General features: G+C 52.9%; 1 protein-coding gene across 4 annotated transcripts in view; it reads left to right on the top strand.

Annotated features, from left to right (window-relative positions):
• Positions 1 to 18,677, top strand: part of TBC1D14 (TBC1 domain family member 14) — a 103,147-nt gene that overhangs the window by 8,563 nt on the left and 75,907 nt on the right. For all 4 annotated transcript variants that reach the window (XM_079919345.1, XM_079919347.1, XM_079919346.1 and 1 more), the window contains one exon: positions 1,829 to 2,567. In XM_079919345.1, the coding sequence (XP_079775471.1) occupies positions 1,846 to 2,567 (722 nt within the window). In that variant the 5' untranslated portion in view covers positions 1,829 to 1,845. Of the gene's footprint in view, positions 1 to 1,828; positions 2,568 to 18,677 lie in introns of those variants that run through there.

Raw genomic sequence — 18,677 nt, 5'->3', positions numbered from 1 at the left:
TCCGCGGCATGTGGGATCTTCCCGGACCGGGGCACGAACCCGTGTCCCCTGCCTTGGCAGGTGGACTTTCAACCACTGCGCCACCAGGGAAGCCCAGTTCAGTCTATTTCTGAATTCCGCAATTGAATTCATTCCTTCTTATTTCTGGTTTTGCTCCAGTGCTGTACTGTGTGACTGGTTCCTTCCATGTCTGGGAGGGGGGGAGATTACCCCTCCCCCGTTTTCTGCTTTTAATGAATTTGCTTTGGCCGTGTTGACAGTGAGAGGCAGACCAGGCTTCCTGAAGGGGAGCGGGAAGCTCATTGCAAAAGCTAAAATAACACCCGAAAGGGGGTGGTTATCAGTGTTACTGCCAGGCTTCAGACCTTCAGCTGTTTGCTGTTGTATGATAGCAGCTGCTAACAGTGCCTGCGGTGGGGGGCGCCTGCTGAATGCCTTTCTCACGGCACTTTATTTAATTCTCCCAAGGCAATCTAGTGGAGTTGGGATTAGAACCCAGGAAGGACTGAGCCCAAAGTTCCCTTCTTTATGTGGTTTCTGTTCGATGGATCAAATTTAAAGGCACCACCAGGTTTCTTTAGTTTTTGATGTTTTAAAAGGACAGGAGAAGGTAATGTAACAAACCCCAGGGTTCTCAGAGCACAGGGGACTGTGCTGTCCAGGCTGATGCGCCTCCTACCCCAGTCTTAGGCCAGAGAACCATAGGCAGGGCCTGTGTGTTTACTGCAGGTTCATGGCCTTTATTTTTTCCTTTATTGATCATCCGTCTTCACTGAGCCAGCCTTCTGACCTGGGTTTTTATAACCCCAAACTATACCATTCATCCACTACTATGGCTTATTTTGGGGTCAGTCCTATAGATCCCAGCTCTGCGGCTAAATAACAATGTGATCCTGGACCCATTTCTTTTTTTTTTCTTTTTGGTTGCCTTGGGTCTTTGTTGCTGCGCGCAGGCATTCTCTAGTTGCGGCGAGCGGGGGCTACTCTTTGTTGTGGTGCATGGGCTTCTCATTGCGGTGGCTTCTCTTGTTGCGGAGCACGGGCTCTAGGGCACAGGCTCAGTAGTTGTGGTGCATGGGCTTAGTTGCTCCGCGGCATGTGGGGTCTTCCCGGACCAGGGCTCGAACCCGTGTCCCTTGCATTGGCAGGCAGATTCTTAACCACTGCGCCACCAGGGAAGTCCCATGGACCCGTTTCTTGACCTGAGCCTCAGTTTCTTCCATGGTAAAGGGGATAATATGCCCCGCCTTGTAGACCTGAGTAAGGTGACTAAAACATCATGGAGACCCATGGCTAACTTGAATGTGTTTGGGGTCATCTCACTGCACATGGCATACACAGTTCATCTTCTTTTCTGTCATGAGGAAGGCGTCTCGATTTCTGTGCTGTCTCAGAACAAGTTGAACCTTGACTTATGTATGCGTTATGAATTCACATACTTTTGACAGAGGTATCCTGTTTATCATTTAAAAAAACGTGGAAAACAAAACCCCTTCTCTCTGCCCGGCACAGCCCTCACACTCCCAGTGCTGTCCTGAGGATCGCAGATGTGACTGGGGGCAGTGATGGGGATGATAAAGATGGTTATTTTATGTATTTTTACCCTAGGTGTATCCTTTGTTTGAATTATCTTCCTGTTGTTTTATATCATGATAATATACGTTAAAACTCTAGCTTCTGGCCCTGAATTAAAACTTGTGTATGTAGGGCTTGTTTCAAGGATTCCTCTTTTAAAAGGGGTGTCGGAACATTTGAACGTGCGTCAGAGGAATTGCATCTTTGGCTTTTATATTCACTGTCCTGATTTCCGTTTTGGTGTTTTTTCTAGTTTTTCCGTGGACCAAGATGACTGATGGAAACCTTTCCACCACTACAAATGGCGTAGCCTTGGTGGGCATTCTGGACGGTCGACCAGGAAACCACGTTCAGAACCTGCAACCCCTGAATCTCAAGGCACCCAGATCCCTCTCGTTGCCTGAGTACGGGCCCAAGCTGAAACTTGGTGCTTTAGAAGATCGGCACAGCCTTCAATCGGTGGACTCAGGCATCCCTACCCTAGAGATCGGCAACCCGGAACCTGTCCCCTGCAGCGTGGTCCACGTGAAGAGGAAACAGTCCGAGTCGGAGATCATCCCTGAGCGAGCCTGCCAGAGCGCGTGCCCACTGCCTTCCTACGCGCCACCAGCTCCCACCAGTGCCGAGCGGGAACAGAGTGTGCGGAAGTCCTCCACGTTTCCCAGGACAGGCTATGACTCAGTGAAGCTCTACAGCCCCACCTCCAAAACCCTGAACCGCAGCGACAATGTCTCAGTCTGCAGCGTGTCCAGTCTCGGCACAGAGCTGTCAACCACGCTGTCCGTCAGCAATGAGGACATCTTGGACCTCGTGGTCACGAGCAGCTCCAGTGCCATCGTGACCCTGGAGAATGACGATGACCCACAGTTTACTGATGTCACCTTGAGCTCCATCAAGGAAACCCGTGACCTACGCCAGCAGGACTGTGTTGATGAAACCGAGGAGGGGAGGAAATTGAAAATATTGGGACCATTTAGTAACTTCTTTACAAGGTAATGCCGTCTTTATCTTTCTAGAAGAGCCAGGTTATTCAGTTCAGACCAGTTGCTTTGTTGTTCTTGTCTGCAGTGTGTCCTGTGTTTCCTGCCCACAGAGCAGACACTGTCATACAGAAAATTATGCCGTTTCCAGTAGCCCAGAGTCCTGTGGACTTGTGCGGAGGACTGGTGATTCTGCTGTTCGCTTCCTCACTGCTGGCTGTCACTTCTGTGTCCCTGTCACTCGCGCAGTCTCTTGTCACTTCCTGGCCTCTGACCTGCTGTGTCTGAGGCTGACCTGTAAGTGGCCACTGTTACCAAATCAGCAGCCTTTGTCAGCTTTATCCTCCGAAGGGCCCTTTATGCTGATAACTTGAGCTTCTTGGGCCAAGCAGAGGGTGCTGGCGAGGGTGATATCGGACTTAGTAACTCCAGCCTCCGCTGGCACAACCCAGGGCAGGTATTTCTGGGTGCCCCTGGACGCGCGCCCTGTGCTCCTGCCTGGCTGTGCTCTTTTGTTCGTGTTCTGGCCCTGGGCCTGCTTCTGAGATGTGTGCTGTCACTGCACTGCAGCCACACACGTTCCCACCTGTGTTAGGACCAGGCCGTCCACCCACTCCCCGCGGTGCCCTGTCCCCAGGCGCCCAACCGGGATGCTGGCATCCCTGTGTCTCACCTTAAGCCCCGTGCAGCCCTTCCTACAGCCTCTTTTTTGTGCCCTTGTGTTTCCGTTCAACAAGTGTTTTGTGTTTGCGTCCTGGGCTCTGCCCTTGACAGGCAATATGGGAGTAATTCGGTAGTGACCTTGGGTGGGCTTGCGGGCTGGGGGTGGTGGAAGTGGACATATCAGTCAGTCACATAGGCAAACGTGAACTCTCAGACTGTGGAGTGCCGCAGGGAAGGGCCGAGGGCCCTGGAGACTGTGTGCAGAAGGGCCGTCTGGTCCCCAGCAGCTCTCTGGAGGGCCTGGGCCCAGGGCCTGGCAGGTAGGAACGCCGCCGTGGTCCACCTGGCTGCCCCTGTCTGTGCCTATAGCGGAGCCCGTGTTGGACACTTGGCGGTACGGGTGTCCCTTCGAGGCGGTGGATGTGCTGGCTTGAATCAGCCGGGGCTTCTGCGGCTGTGGGCGCGCACGTCCACTTACGGCTGCCTCGGCTCACGCATCGTCTGACGGTGGGGTCGTCTTGGATGAGCCGAGACCAGTCCTGAGTGAGAAGCTCTCCGATGGCGGCTGTGGTTTTATGGGGCACCTCTTCTCTCTGATGCACCCACAGACAGGTATTGTGCTACTCGCAGGAGAATCCTGGCCCCAGAACTCAGTGACTTCACGGTTGCCTTCAGTGGGAGAAACCCAAGAACCGTGGGGGAGACCCACGATCCTCACTGAGGCCATAGCCCTAAAACAGTGCTGCTGCAGATCAGGTCTGTGTGGCTGAACTGTTCCCTTTGCTCAGATCAGTGTCTTCAACTTTGCCTGTTGATGAATACCGCCTGGGTGCCTGTTAAATACGGCTCTTCAGGCTCCATCCCAGAGCTCCAGGATCAGAATCTCAGGGGAAGGGCTTTGGAGACAGGTTTTTAGAATCATCTGAGGTTCTTGGCAAATTTGGGAACCCTTGCTCGAAAATGGGGGTGGCTGGGAAACAGCATAGAGGAAAGAACTTAGCTTTGGAATTCAACAGATCTGCACCCACATTCTAGCTGTGTGACCTTGAACAAGTTACTTCTCCTCTCTGAGCTTTCTCATCTCTAAAGTAGCGTTAGTAAATAGCCTAGCACACGATGCCTATTGTGTTGTTGATTTATTGATACCGTGTTTGTAGTCTTACCTGCATTGTTCCCATCGTCATTTGCTTTCTGTCTCAGCTTCATCATCTACAAAATGGGTATGATGAGGCCTACTCCTGCAGTGGTCAGGGAGACGAAGTGGGCTCACACATGTGGACCTTAGTACGGACCCAGACAGAGTGAACGTTGCAGCGTCAGTTGTTTGTTGTGATGGTCGTGACTGCATCTTGCTTTGTCTGCTTGCCTTTGTCTTACTGTCTATGTTGGAGCCTCATTTCCTTTGAAAGGAAACACTATCAATTACTGCAGATTGTTTCTTGAAAATCTTTCTCGGCTTTGTGCCACAGAAATCAAATGTCTCCTTGTTGTTTTATTTCTTAATTCTTATCTCCTTCCCCTCGTTTTGATGACTGTGACATTATTATTGTGAGCCATTATTAAGTACCTTTGGGAAGCAGGTGGCATATTAATGACAAGTGAATCAAGATCTGTGATATCGTGGGCCAAGTGTAGTGAATTTTTTGTCCTGGAGTCTTAAGTGTTAGAGAAGAGTTTCAGTCCATAATTCCTTTGAGAGGAAAACGGGGGGTTCTGTGCAAAAATGTCTGGAACCCACTAAACATTTTACAGGTGAGTTTATAGGCAGGGCCTGGCACACAGCAGGTACTTCGAGGATGGTGGACCGTGTGAGTTCTTGTTGGGGGCAGGGCTGCGGCTGGAGCTGGTCCTTCGTGGTTCCCAGCCCAGGCTTCTGAGTCATCCTGTGTCTCCACTCTGTCCCCTCAACCCAGCGACTCCCTTGACCCTCGTGCCCGTCTGTTGTCCTTGTCCTCACCGAGTCCACTTCTGGGTTGTAGAAAGCAGTGTGGGCGGCATTGTGGAAGGCCGGTCTAGGAGAATGGGGCTCAGAGGAAGCAGTGGAGGTGGTCAGGGAACTTGGAGCCTGAGGGAGCAGACCTGTTGGTGAACCTGACTGCTTGATGAGGGTGGCCTGGACGAGTCAGGAGCAGAGGAGCGCCAGGAGGGCTGGCTGAGCCCGGCCACTGCCCCGAGGAAGCCCAGGCCCAGCTCCAGTTTGTGCCTTTGGCCCCTCCTTCACATAGGCTGCAGTAAGCACCTCCTGTGGAGACTCCACCCTGAGCTTAGAGATAGTCCCTGCCCGTAAGGAGCTCCCTCCAGTGGGGGAGATGGACACACACTGCAGGGGTGAGGGGCACGAGTCTTGACATGGGGCTGTGTGTGTGTGTGTGTGTGCGCGCGCCCACGTGCGTGTTGGGGGTACCGAGGTCAGGAGCACTGGTTCAGGAGTTGGGCTGCCTGGGTTCCGTGTTAGCTGTCCTACTTAATAGCTGTGTGACCACGGGCAAGTTACTTCACCTCCCTGAGCCTTAAATGGGGCATAAAACTACTGTGCGAGGTTAGAGGTCAAATAGGTGAAGCACCTAGCACACTTCCTGGCCCTCCGTAAGTAGTAGCTATCAGTGATTCTAACATAAATATTATCATTTCTAAAAAATATGTTTTCTAAAGCTTTCTCTGGTTCTTATCCCCATATTGTGCTTTACTTTGATCAATCCAGGATTGAAAAAGATCAGGATTTCTCCACTTTGGCTCTGTTGACATTTGGGGAGGGGTGAATCTTTGTGGTGGGAGCTGTCCTGTGCATTGAAGGCTGTTTAGCAGCATCCCTGGCCTCTACCCACTAGATGCCAGTAGCATCTTTCCAATTGTGACAACCGAAAATATCCTCAGTGCCGAATGTCCCTGGAGGGCTGGGGTGGGGAGATGGGCAAAATCGCCCAACTGTCGAGGACTGCTGAGCTAGCAGGTTGTAAATGTTGGTATTTAATTGCTTCTTTGAAGGAAATTTACTAATGTTGTATACATATGTATATTTTTCGTTAAAGTCTAGTTGATTTATAATATTATATTAGTTTCAGTGATTCAATATTTTAATAGATTTATTCCATTTAAAGTTATTATAGGGACTTCCCTGGTGGTCCAGTGGCTAAGACTCTGCACTCCCAATGCAGGGGGCCTGGGTTCGATCCCTAGTCAGGGAACTAGATCCCACACGCCGCGACCAAAGATCCGCGTGCCACAGCTAAAGGTCCCGCGTGCCTCAACGAAGATCCCATGTGCTGTGACTAAGACCTGGTGCAGCCAAATAAATAAATACTAAAAAAAAAAAAAAAAAGTTAATATAAAGTATTGGCTATCTTCCACTGATGTAATATATTTTAAGCAGGATCCTCATCTTTTTTTTTTTTTTTTTTTTTTTTTTGTGGTACACGGGCCTCTCACTGTTGTGACCTCTCCCATTGTGGAGCACACGCTCCGGACGCGCAGGCTCAGCGGCCATGGCTCACGGGCCCAGCCCCTCCGCGGCATGTGGGATCTTCCCGGACCGGGGCAGGAACCCGTGTGCCCTGCATCGGCAGGCGGACTCCCAACCACTGTGCCACCAGGGAAGCCCAGGATCCTCATCTTATATAGAAGAGAGGGACTGTGTTCAGGGCTCCTCTGAGCCCGGTGTAGTGTAAGAGCCTTTATCTAAAAAGCTGGACAGCAAATATGAGAGGAATTCAGTAACACACTTGTTTTCCACAGGAGATAGGGCTGGGATTTCTGTGAAGCCCGGGGTTTAAGGCTACTCATCTGCTCCGGGCTGGAAGGTAGTAATTACCTTTGACCACTTACACCTTCTTTTGTGCAGCCCTTTATTAAGCTCTCAGGAGAGATGAGCTGAGTATCCTTTGCTGAGAAGCGATGCTTGAACTGCATCTGAAGGGTGAGAAGGAGCTCGCCAAGCGAAGACGTGGGGCAGAGGGGACAGCTTGTGGACGGCTGGGAGCCGTGGAGCCCCTGGGTGTGTTTAAAGGAGTGTAATGAAGCATTTTTCCGGTCCGCTTCCCGACCTGGCTGAGAGGTCCTTGTGGGCACAGTCTGTGTCTGGTTCGCCCTGGCACTGAGTTGTAATTCAAAGATAGAGACAGAGGAGTTGGTGGTTCAGAGCCGGAGCTGCTCAGACCCAGGTTTGAACCTCAGCTCTGCCATTTTTGACCTGTGTGACCTCAAGAAACTTCCTTAATAACCTCTGTGGTCCCCAGGGTGTACTGGGTGACAGGGGGTTAATTGTGCCTCTTGTGAAGCGTTGACGTGGAGGTTAGAAGACATCCTCCAGGTGAGGCTCTGGGCAGAGCACATGCCCAGTATGAGCAGGTTGGGTTCCTGGCCCTGCTCTCTGCTTTTGTTGGGTTTCCCATAAGATTTCACTTTTTTAAAAAGGGAGTGTGAAAAAACTTGAAACCACTGGCTTAAGAAAAATAAATCTTTAGATGGGCACTTTGACTCAGTGGGCAAGTGCGCAACTAAAATTTTAGTTCCTGTACTGATCTAGGCATTTGGGATTTGACCATTTGAAAAGCGACATGAGCAGTGCTAAGGAACGTATCTGCCCCCTGCTTTCTCTTTAGGGAGGTGAGTTAGCTTACCAACAGGGCGGACGCACTTCAGAGACACGTGACAGCCAGAGCCCTTGGCACAGGGAGTAACAGACAATGCCCAGTGCCTGCCGGGTGCCATTCTCAGCACTTCTGAGGGGTCACCTTGCTTAATCTTCAACTGCCACACGAGGGAGTGCCGTGTGTTAGATTCGATGGGCTGGCTTGTCCATCCTTCTAGGGGCCTTTCCTGCACTGTGGAGCCAGGGAGTTAAAAATGTATGTTTCCCAGAGATGCTTGCAGCCAGGGCTCTAGGCATGAATTAGGTCCCGTTTGTGAAAGATTTGAGGCCGAAGTCAGGCGGAGACCATGTTTCCTCCCCTTTGGCTGTTTTCTGCTGTTTAGTGATGTCATAGAGATGGGAGGCTTCCCCGCAGCATCCTCCCTGTGTCCCTTTCCCGAATGTGTAGAGGCCGCGGCGGTGCAGGAGGTGTCTGCGTTCTGCATCCCAGGGTTGAGAGGGGTTGTGGTGGCTTCCTGCTCCTGTTGCATTCCACTCCAGTGGCAGTTCAGATGTGGCCGCTCCCCTGGTGCGTCAGTTCTGTGTTCAGGGAGCCGTTCCTGGGGGCCCCGTTTAGAGGTGCCTAGCTCAGCCCTTACAACGATTTTGAAATCATCTAATTCCTTGAGTTAAATCCCTTTCTGCTTAAAATTCCTAGAGTGGGTTCTGTATGCTGCACTGAAAGCTGATGGATTCAGGTGAGTGCCGTAATAATTCTCATTTATAGGTGAGGAAACTGAGGCAAGAGGTGGTTAAGTAGCTAGCAAGGGATACAAAGATGATACGGGGTTTGGGACTCTGAACTTAGGTTTCTTTTCTGGAAAACAGAAATAAGTTCATGCTTCAAAGGATTAAATGGGGAGGAAATAAATGTACACGGATGGGAAGCACCCAGCACATGGCAGGCATATTAATGTCTAATTTATTTATTTGTTTATTTTTTTTTTTGCCTGACTGTAGTTTTCTACTGCTTTGACCATTTTAGAATTAGCATCAGTGAATTGAGGTATAACATTGTAACTGTGAATTTTCTGTAAAATGTGCTTGCCAATATTCTTGGTGACTTTGACCTGGCATTAGTGATATACAGCAAACACCTGCTGTATATCTGAGCTGCCGGGGTGTGTGTATGTGTACGCACATGCACCGCTGTGATACCTGGACGGAGCGCTGGTTGGTGTTCTCTTGATCTCCCTGTTTGCTGGCGTGTGGTCTTGGGTAAGCCATCCACTCAGCCTCTCTGGGGCTTAGGGTCCTTGTCTGCAAAATGAGCTGAGGGTGTCCTCCTCCGAGTTGTGAAAATGAAAGGAGGGACCTGATCAAGGTGTCGAGCTCAAGCGCCAGGCAAGAAGATACGAAGATGGGCAGACACAGCTGCAGGCGGCCGTGCAAATCCCTATACTGTGCCGTGTGATGAGGGTTTGGAAAGAGACACGAGCACAGCGGCAAATGCCCTGGGGAGGTCCAGAAAGAAATACAGGGCTGACACGCCAGCAGGCCTTCGAAAGTGTCTTCCGTGTGCACAAGGTTGAGACAGTGTTTCTTTGTCAACGTCACAGGAGCAGGGAAAAGCCCAGCATTTCTGGGAAAGCACCGTAGCAGGAGGTGCTCAGGATGGAGAGCAGAGGTGGGAGAGGAGATGGAAAGGTGGGCAGGAGCTCATATTCGGCGGGGCCTTTAGGACCCACATTCAGGCTCAAAGCACTCAAAGCACGTTAAGAGCCACACACAGTAAGATGCAGGTCTGCCCAGGAGCTGATGACTGCCTTGACAAGAGAGGGTTGAACCTGGTTAGAGGAGGGGCTCCCCTTGGGGGAGGGAGTAGCTGCCCTGTTCTGAGCACACACCAGGCACTTCACTCTCCCTCAGGCATGTGTTTCACAGCCCTTCGAGTAGGGACTGTGACCTTTCACTTGTCCAACTCCGAAGTCCCTGCTCTTTCTACGGAAGACACAGCCCTGCCCCTTGTCACGTGTGTGTCGTGATCAGAAAGGGGAGGGGGACTTGGGCAGGGAGGGCAGGAGGAGAGGAGGTGGAGACTCTGCAGGCCGGAGGAGCAGAGACTGAGCAGAGACTAAGCCGGGTGGGTCGGGGGACAGGGTCGTGACACTTCCTCAGGGCTGGGGTCAGCTCCGAGGCTTGCTGGCTCGCGGGCGGGGGCGTGGGGGGCTGCGGCAGAGCAGGGTCAGTGCCAGGCGCCGCCTTGGCCTTGAGCGCGGAGGAGCAGGGGGGCTCTAGCAGGCAAGGACCCTGCTAGGGTGGTTCCGATGTCCCTAACGAAAGGTCTGTGAGGCGTCTCCGTTATTCCGAGTGTTGCCCTTTCTGTGTGCCTTGTTTTCACAGGCACACGTTTACCCTGGGGCTTCTGACCCTGTTTTGAAACCCGCACCCCAGGGTTTTCAGCGCCTCCGATGTGAATTCTCGTACCAGGTGGATTTTCAGTAGCTCAGCCCCCTTGATTACGGAATGCCTGCACTTCTTTTCCGACCCCTGTTCGCCCAGCTCAGTTCTCACCAACTGGTGTTTAGGCACCTGGGAGGTCATCGGTGACCTTGACTAGAGATGTTTCTCTCACTCCAGGTGAGGGTCAGTTTGAGGTTGTCCTTTGAGTTCGGAGAAGATGCAGCAGATAGTGGCCCTCTGCCAACATGTGACGGGAGCCGCAGGAGGCCGGCCGTCTGTGCTGGACACCTGGGGGAGGTTGGGTGCCGCCGCCGGCACTGTTGGAGAGCCCTTCTGTCGGCGATACAGCTGTGCTCAGAAGGAACAGCTGGGTTTGTTGGGGGTGCGTTGCCTCCCTGTGCTTTGCTAGGCTTTGTTTGTTTTCTTTTGGCAGCAAGTCGCAGCCATGGTAATTTATTTATTGAGTGCCTGCAGTGTACCAAGCCTTGAGCTAGGTCCTCATGTATGTTTCTCATCATACGTTCTTTCCAGAAATATTTACTGAGCAGCCACCATATGCCAAGGCGCTGTTCTAGGTACTTGGGATTGATCTGTGGACCAAAGACCTTTGTCCTCGGAGAGCTTACATTCTAGTGGGGGGAGGCAGATAATAATCACCATTAATAAATAAGTGAAGCATATATGTGGGCAGTGATGAGTGCTGGGAGGAAAATGAGAGAGTAGAGGTGGTAAGAGGGGCAGGGGGACTGGAGAAGGCAGGTCAGGGTTGCCCACAGAAGCGGTGCCCATCGGGTGAATGAAGAGGAGAGGTTTAAGCAAAGACTTGAAGCAGGTAAGGAAGTTCATGGAGCAGATGCCTGGGGGAGGAGCGCCTCAGGCCGGGGAGCGAAGAGGCCGAGCAGTGAGGAGGGGGCTGAGGTCAGTGGGACCAGGCCCCGTGCGGGCCTGGAGGCTGCTGTAGGTGGTGACGGAGGAGTCTGGACCTGGGGAGCTGGGTCTGAGCAGGGATGCGAGTTTGGAGTTGTTGGTACTCCAACAACTCCAGGGGGTTTGGGACAAGGTGAGGTCACCAAGAGGAACGAGCACGGAGCGCTGAGAGGCCTGCGGGAGGTGGGCCGGGGAGGTGGAGGAATGGGGTGCCGGAGCCCAGGGAAGCCAGGAGCAGACCAGACAGGGCGTCGGGGGTGGGGTGTGATCGGCTGGGCCGAGGGTGCTCGAGGGTCAGGGGAGATGAGGACAAGTGACTTTAGCAAAGGGACCTTGGCCAGAGCTGTTCTAGGGGAGCCGTGCGGGGCCAAGCATGACTGGAGCAAAGTTAAGGGAACGGGAGGAGGGAAGCTGGAAGCGGCAAGCGCAGTGCTTTTGGTGGGTTAGCTGCGTCGGGGGCAAGGAAAGGGGGTGATAGCTGGAGGAAGAAGTGGTGTGAGCTTGCTTTAAGACTGGAGAAATCCTTTTGTTTTTGTTTTTGTTACTATTTTTGTTTACTGTGAAGTAAAAGAGTAGAAGTTGAACATATCAGAGAGAGTAGAGAATTCTGGAGCCTTGTCCCTGAGTTGCCTCCGTCGGAGTGGGATCTAGGGCTCAAACAGAGGAATTGGCTTTGGCCGGGTGGCGTCATCTGGATAGACAGGCGGCGGAGCAGAGTGTGTGGGCACAGATGCTGGAGGCCAGACGTGGCCATAGGAGACTGGAAGTCCTCTCTTTTTCAGTGCATAGAGACTACTTTATTGTTTTTAATGCTGCTTCATTGTTTTGTGTGTGTGTGTGTGAATATAGATTTTAATCAACATATTTGCTTTTTAAAAGGTAGACTTTATTTTTTAGAGCAGTCTTAGGTGCACTGCAACGTGAAGCAGAGTTCCCATATACCTCCTCCCCCGGGACCTGCGCAGACCCCCACTGTCAGCATCCCTGCCAGAGTGGTACCTTTGTTGCAGTCAATGAGCCTGCATTGATACTGGGTTGGCGAAAAAGCTCATTCTGGTTTTTCCATAACATTTTATGGAAAAACCCGAATAAACTTTTTGGCCAACCCGATAGATACATCGTTATCACCCAAAGTCCATAGTTTACGTGAGGGTTCACGCTTTTTTTTTTTTATTGCGGTACGCGGGCCTCTCACTGTTGTGGCCTCTCCTGTTGCGGAGCACAGGCTCCGGACTCGCAGGCTCAGCGGCCATGGCTCACGGGCCCAGCTGCTCCGCGGCATGTGGGATCTTCCCGGACTGGGGCACAAACCCGTGTCCCCTGCATCGGCAGGCGGTCTGTCAACCACTGCGCCACCAGGGAAGCCCCGAGGGTTCACTCTTGGTGTTGTACATTCTGTGGGTTTGGTCAAGTGTGTCATGACATGTATCCACCATTATAGGATCAGACAGAGTAGCTGCACAGCCCTAAAAATCTGTTTGCTCTGTCTCGTCATCCCTCCCTCTCCACTAACCCCCGGTGACTGCTTTTTTTACTGCCTCCATAGTTTTATCTTTTCCATCATCAGGATCGTACAGTCCGCAGCTTTTTCAGATTGGCTTCTTTCACTTAGTGATATGCGTTTAAGGTTCCTCCATGGCTTTCAGTGCCTTGCTGGCTCATCTCATTTTAGTGCCTAGTGACAGTCACTGTCTGGATGGACCACGGTTTATTTATCCCTTCACCTACTGAAGGACATACTGGTTGCTTCCAAGTTTTGGCAGTTCCCAGTAAAGCTGCTGTAAGCATGCGTGTGCGGGTTTTTGTGTGGAAGTAAGTTTTCAGCTCCTTTGGGTGAATACCAAGGAAGCCTGATTGCTGGATGGAATGGTAAGGGTATGTTTAGTTTTGGAAGAGATTGCCACTGCCTTCCGACGTGGCTGCACCATTCTGCGTTCCCACCAGCAGTGAGCGAGAGTTACTGTTGCTCCACGTTCTCGCCAGCATTTGTTGTTGTCAGTGGAATTCTCTTTCTGTTGCATCATTTTCTTGGTGAAGTAGGAAGCAAGATCCTCAGCTGACAGCGAGGGTGGCGACGGAGGAGCAGGGAAGTAGGTGTGAACGCCATCCAGGTGGCTGGGAGAGTAAAGGGCAGGGCAGCATGACTGCGGGGGCGTCAGGGGTCTGGCCCGTGGCTGGAGACCAGGCAGCTGTGCCTCTTCTCCCGTGGGTTCCCTGCACGGGTACGCACGTGGGGCAGGGGCATAGTTTCGCTGAGTGGATCCAGTGAAGTGAGAGGCAGGCAGGGGAGCTGAGGGTATGTGTAAGAGTGTGACCTGGCCTTGGAGCCGAGCCAGGGGTAGGGGGTGTCTGGGGGGTGAGGGTCAGTGAAAGGAGGAAGGCTCAGCAGAGACTCCGGTGGGTGGGGAAATCAGAGGAGCCAGTTGGAAAGACGCAAGGCTCGAGGTTGGTGGGGTCTTCACCTCGAGAGCAAACGGGCTTAGGGTCACACGGCTAGTTGGCAGTGGGGCTTGGAGGGGCTCAGCCCGCCTCCTCTGCAGCCCCAGTCTGTCTGCTCTGCTCTGGGCCACCACACTGTTAGAGCTCTGTCTGATGGCTCTGGTCAGGGAAGGCGGAAGAAAGGCGGCGAAGTGCCTCGTCCCGCTCCTGTCGCGTGCTGGGGCGGGAGAGGGAGGCAGCGCTGCTGTCCCAGGGGCATGGTCATGATCGGCACTGCTCTGGTGGGCTGGCCATGGGTATAAGAAGACCCCCATTTGTGAACAGCACCCCGTCCTCAGGGAGATGTTGGCGTGGGGTGCGGGGTCCCGTGTTTGGGGCCGGGGGAGAACCGTGGGAAATAGCGCTGAGTGGGCCGTGTGGCTCCCCCTTCCCCGGGGCTCACTGCAGGCCCCACTGCTAAGGAGCTGCATGGGACATTGGTGCCCTGCTCTGGGGCTTTGTGCCCTGGAGTGGCCGCCCAGGCCAGGATAGCAAGAGGGGAAAGAAATGCCACAAAGAAAGGTCTGCGAGGAGCGTGACCATTGTCGGGCTGGACGCGAGGTGCCCCTCCGTCTTCCTCAGTCCTTGGTCTGCGGGGGACTCCACCCTCCCTCCCGCTGGCTGCCCGCGCCTTTGTGTTGATGTTCCTGTGGCCCCCTGTCCAGGCGCAGGCCTGCTCACTCAGGGACGCCTTCTCCATGCTCCTCTGAGGATCTGCACCTTGAAGCATGCCTGTAGATGCTTAGCCAGTGTCAGCAGGGCCGGTCCATCCTCCACGTGGGGACCAGCCTCACGGGCCTTCTGTGTGCCCCGAGGAGCCCGTGTTCACACAAGAGGGGGGCTCACGGAAGATACTGGGGGCCGGGGAGCTTGTGTGCGTCATCGCAGCTGCCCGGTGCTGGGGCTTTGGCTGCCCTCCGCTTGGTGGGCCCCATCTCCTGGCCATTCCAGGTCCGTGGGTGCCCCCCTTCGCCCCGCAATAGCACTTCCCAGAATGTCTGTCGGGGCTGGAGCCCACTCGAGGGCAGCATGGGGACTGCACAAGTAAAGGCGGGGACGTGCAGTGACACACTAGCGGCTACCCTTTCCCGGGGTGGGGTGGGGCGTGGGCTCAGCTGGAGTGACGTGTGGGAAGGGGCAGTGGGAACCTGATTGAAGCCCTCCGAGACGTCGGGTGGTGGCCTCTTCCTCAGAGCTCTGCCGCCTACCCCCTTCGCACCTGTGGCAAGTCGCTTTGCAGGTGCTGCGTTCCCACGTGTGAAATGCAGAGTTGGGCCAGGCGGTTGGTTGATCCAGCGGGAGGAGCCGTCTTGAATCGGTGTCTCACCTGCGTGCAGCCCCTGCTTTCCTCCCACAGGCCTGCCGACCCCTCCTGGAGTAGGTTCCCTTTCTGCCCCTCACTGCTGCGCACACTTTAAATGAGAAGAATCTACCGAAGTTGCCCGGGGAACCATTGTGCCATCGTGTAGTGTCATCCGATGGGTTCCCCCCTCCCCCGGCCTGGGTGCCCGAGGGACTACATCTGACTCATCCCAAGCTGGCATCTAGTTAGAACTCAGTAGATGCTTGTCTGATCGTTGAATTCAGATGTCGTTCATTTCCTCGGTGAATAGCCACCCAGGACCTGGTGCTGGGGGTGCAGCAGCCGACAGCCCCTCCCCCAGCAAAAGTACCAAGTGGCCCTTACGTCTACTGTGGCCACAGGGTTGCGGGAGATGCTCCATGTCAGGCTTTAACTGCTGGGGAGAGATCAAAACATCCCTCTCCATTTTGGGAGAGGGATGAGGGATGGTGTAGGGTCGGGCTGCGGGAGGTTCCGTTTTAAATAGGGAGGTCAGGGAGGGCATCACTGAGCAGGTGACATCTGAGCAGAGATCCAAGTGAGATGAACAAGAGTGTTCTGGTTGAAGGACACGGCAGGTACAGAGGTGCTGAGGTTGGTGGGGACTTGCCTTGTTTCTCTGATGTGTGTGTCTTATGGGCTCCACTGACCTGCACCCATCTCCCTGGGGAGCAAACCAGTGGGCTCCACGTCCCTGGTTCCCCGGCAGCTCGTGCACGCTTCAGCAGAGGCGCCCTGCTTCGTTGTGTGGGTCCTTACGTTGGGACACAGTTGGTGCTTCTGCCGGAGTCCAGACCTGAGCTGTCCAGCACGTTAGCCACTGGCCACATGTAGCTGTTTGAACTTAAATGGGAACTTTGGTTCCTCAGTAACACTGGCCACATTCCAGGCTCAGTAGCCACACGTGGCCAGGGTCTGTCCCATGAGACAGCTCAGATTTATACGTTCCTGTCATTGTGGGATGTTCTGTCGTCCAGCGCTGGTCTAGATCGTCCAGATGACAGTCTGTGGCTTGAGTTTTCACCTTTGTTTTCATGTGTAAAAGCAGCACATGGTGGTTGTGAAACAAGCGAATCAGTTATGAAGTGTCTGAAGCCAAGGGAAGCCTGTAGAAAGAACCATCCACGGGACCCCTAGCGAGAGGGAGGAAACAGACAGGGTGGCCTGCTTCCTCTTCTGGAGCGGAGGGGTGGGGGGCCAGAGCCGCTTGCAGGGTGTTGAGGATCTGCCCGGAGGCCCTGCTGGACACTGCCTGTGAGCTCTAGTGCAGGTTTCAATATCCCCAGATACTTGAGAGTGGACAGGGGGAGGACTTCCCTGCTGGTCCAGTGGTAAAGAATCCGCCTTCCAATGCAGGGGACGCGGGTTCGATCTCTGGTCGGGGAACTAAGGTGCCGCGTGCCACGGGGCAGTTAAGCCCGCATGCCGCAAACTACAGAGCCCATGCGCTCTGGAGCCCGTGTGCCACAACTAGCGAGGGGCCTGTGCGCCGCAGCAAAAGGTCCTGCATGCTGCAACTAAGACCCGATGCGGCCAAAACACTAAAGAAAATAAGTAAGTAAAATAAATATTAAAAAAAAAAGAGTAGATGGGGAGGAGCCTGCCCCCTCAGAGGTGTGTCCTGAAGGTGTCTGTTGTGCCTCCAGTGAACTCAGTGGGGATTCAGAGCGGGCAGTTGTAGAGCCAAAGGTGTGAATATCCGTTCTGCCCTTCTGGATGGGTGGCGGGCAGGTTGCTTCGTTTTCCTGAACCTTGGTTCCCTTATCTCTGAAGTGGCGATAAGGAGGCAACACATATAATAAAGCGCTTGGCACGGTGGCGGTTCTGCGCCCTCTCTAGAATTTATGAGGGGCCTCTTCCCTGCTTCTTGGTTGAGTGGATGAATGAACACTAGTAAGTAAGTGCCAACGTGCCCAGGAGATGAGCAGCAGGAAAGGGAAAACAGACAATGGATCCAGTCAGCCCTGAAGGGTGGACACAATGGATTTCTTTCACGTTACTGATGGACTTGATTAAAATCAGGCCACGGGTTGGTTTTGTGTGGTCTCGCCAGTTCTCTGTTAGGTGTGGAACTTAAGGGAACAGGAAGATATTCTGGGAGATCCCAGCTGGGTTTGATGATCTGTTTCCTTCGCATTTGTGGGTTAGGAAACTTGTCCGTATCTGAGGAAAGAAACCTTTTAAGTTCAGCCACTTATTGTTGGGTGCTGACATTGAAATGCCGGTTGGCCCCAGCGGGGGAGGGCAGGGACTCTTCGCTGCAGAGTGCCGGAATCGGTAAATTCAGGAGCGGCCTGAACAGAACCAAGAGAGAATGTCCTCAGCCTGCGCATATGTGTCCTATTCAGTAGCCAGACCATGTGTGTTTTTGGTAAACCTCACAGGCTGCACTGATTTCTCTGCCGCGTTTCTGCCCTGGCTTCTGGAAGGTGTTCATGTCCTTAGAAATTTCACAGCCATAAGCAGGGTAGTTTTGGGGAGTGGGGGTGAGGAGAACGTATTTGTTCTTTGCAAGGTTCATCTGGCTTCCTGAGTTTATGCAACACCCTCAGTGTGCTGGCGCTATCGGGAAATCATACACTGCGTCTTTGTGGAAGTTTGACGTTATGGTCAGCCTGGGAGGGGTGATTCACTGTGAAATGCAGGACACTTTGTGGGGGGTATAGGAGTTTGTGGGATTGTGAGAAACCCACAGGCAAAACGCATTCCTGCAAAGCAGTTCTTCAGCCATCAGCTACTTTCTACTCATAAATTAACTTCCCTTTGCCCAGGTGGGTGTAAAATCTGTTCTACTTAAAAAATGTTAGTGGAGCAATACAACAATTAAAACTGCCTTATTCTGTTTTCTACCTCGAGTAGTGCCTATTCTTTTTTTTTTTTAGAAATTTTTTTAAGATGTTGGGGGTAGGAGTTTATTAATTTATTTATTTTTGCTGTGTTGGGTCTTCGTTTCTGTGCGAGGGCTTTCTCTAGTTGTGGCAAGCGGGGGCCACTCTTCATCGTCGTGCGTGGGCCTCTCACCGTCGCAGCCTCTCTTGTTGCGGAGCACAGGCTCCAGACGCGCAGGCTCAGTAGTTGTGGCTCACGGGCCTAGTTGCTCCGCGGCATGTGGGATCCTCCCAGACCAGGGCTCGAACCCGTGTCCCCTGCATTAGCAGGCAGATTCTCAACCACTGCGCCACCAGGGAAGCCCCGAGTAGTGCCTATTCTAAAATGATTATGTATTTGTTCGTAGAACACTGGGTACTTGATATAGCTAACATTAAACTCATCTGAGCCTTCTGCGTTTTTCGTGGTACACATCCTACTGGATTGCCACATCAAATCAGCTAGTTCCTGTTTATGTGAGGGGAACTGGGTGTGTAACCGAGAGTTGTTTCAATTCCAGTTTTGCTGATTCTTTGTTGTGAATAGTTGTGGTTTGTCTCAGGATTCCTGTAAGGCTCTGTACATGGAACAATGATGAGTCAGGCAGACTTGCCTAATAGCCGTTTTGGGCCCCACAAGCGTCCAGTTTTCCTGTTAATTCTCCTTTGCTGGCAGCCAGAGGCCTTTTAGAATCCAGGCTCTGTGTAGGGTGTTACAGGGAATAGTAAATGTTTGTAGGGGTTTGAAAATTAGGGTTTGGAATTAAGTCCTAATTTCCTTTAGGTTTCAGATTTGGGTGGTTAAATACATTTCC

This window comes from Stenella coeruleoalba, assembly GCF_951394435.1.
Source record: "Stenella coeruleoalba genome assembly, chromosome: 4".
Taxonomy (NCBI): domain Eukaryota; kingdom Metazoa; phylum Chordata; class Mammalia; order Artiodactyla; family Delphinidae; genus Stenella; species Stenella coeruleoalba.
This window is presented reverse-complemented; position numbering and strand designations above follow the sequence as displayed.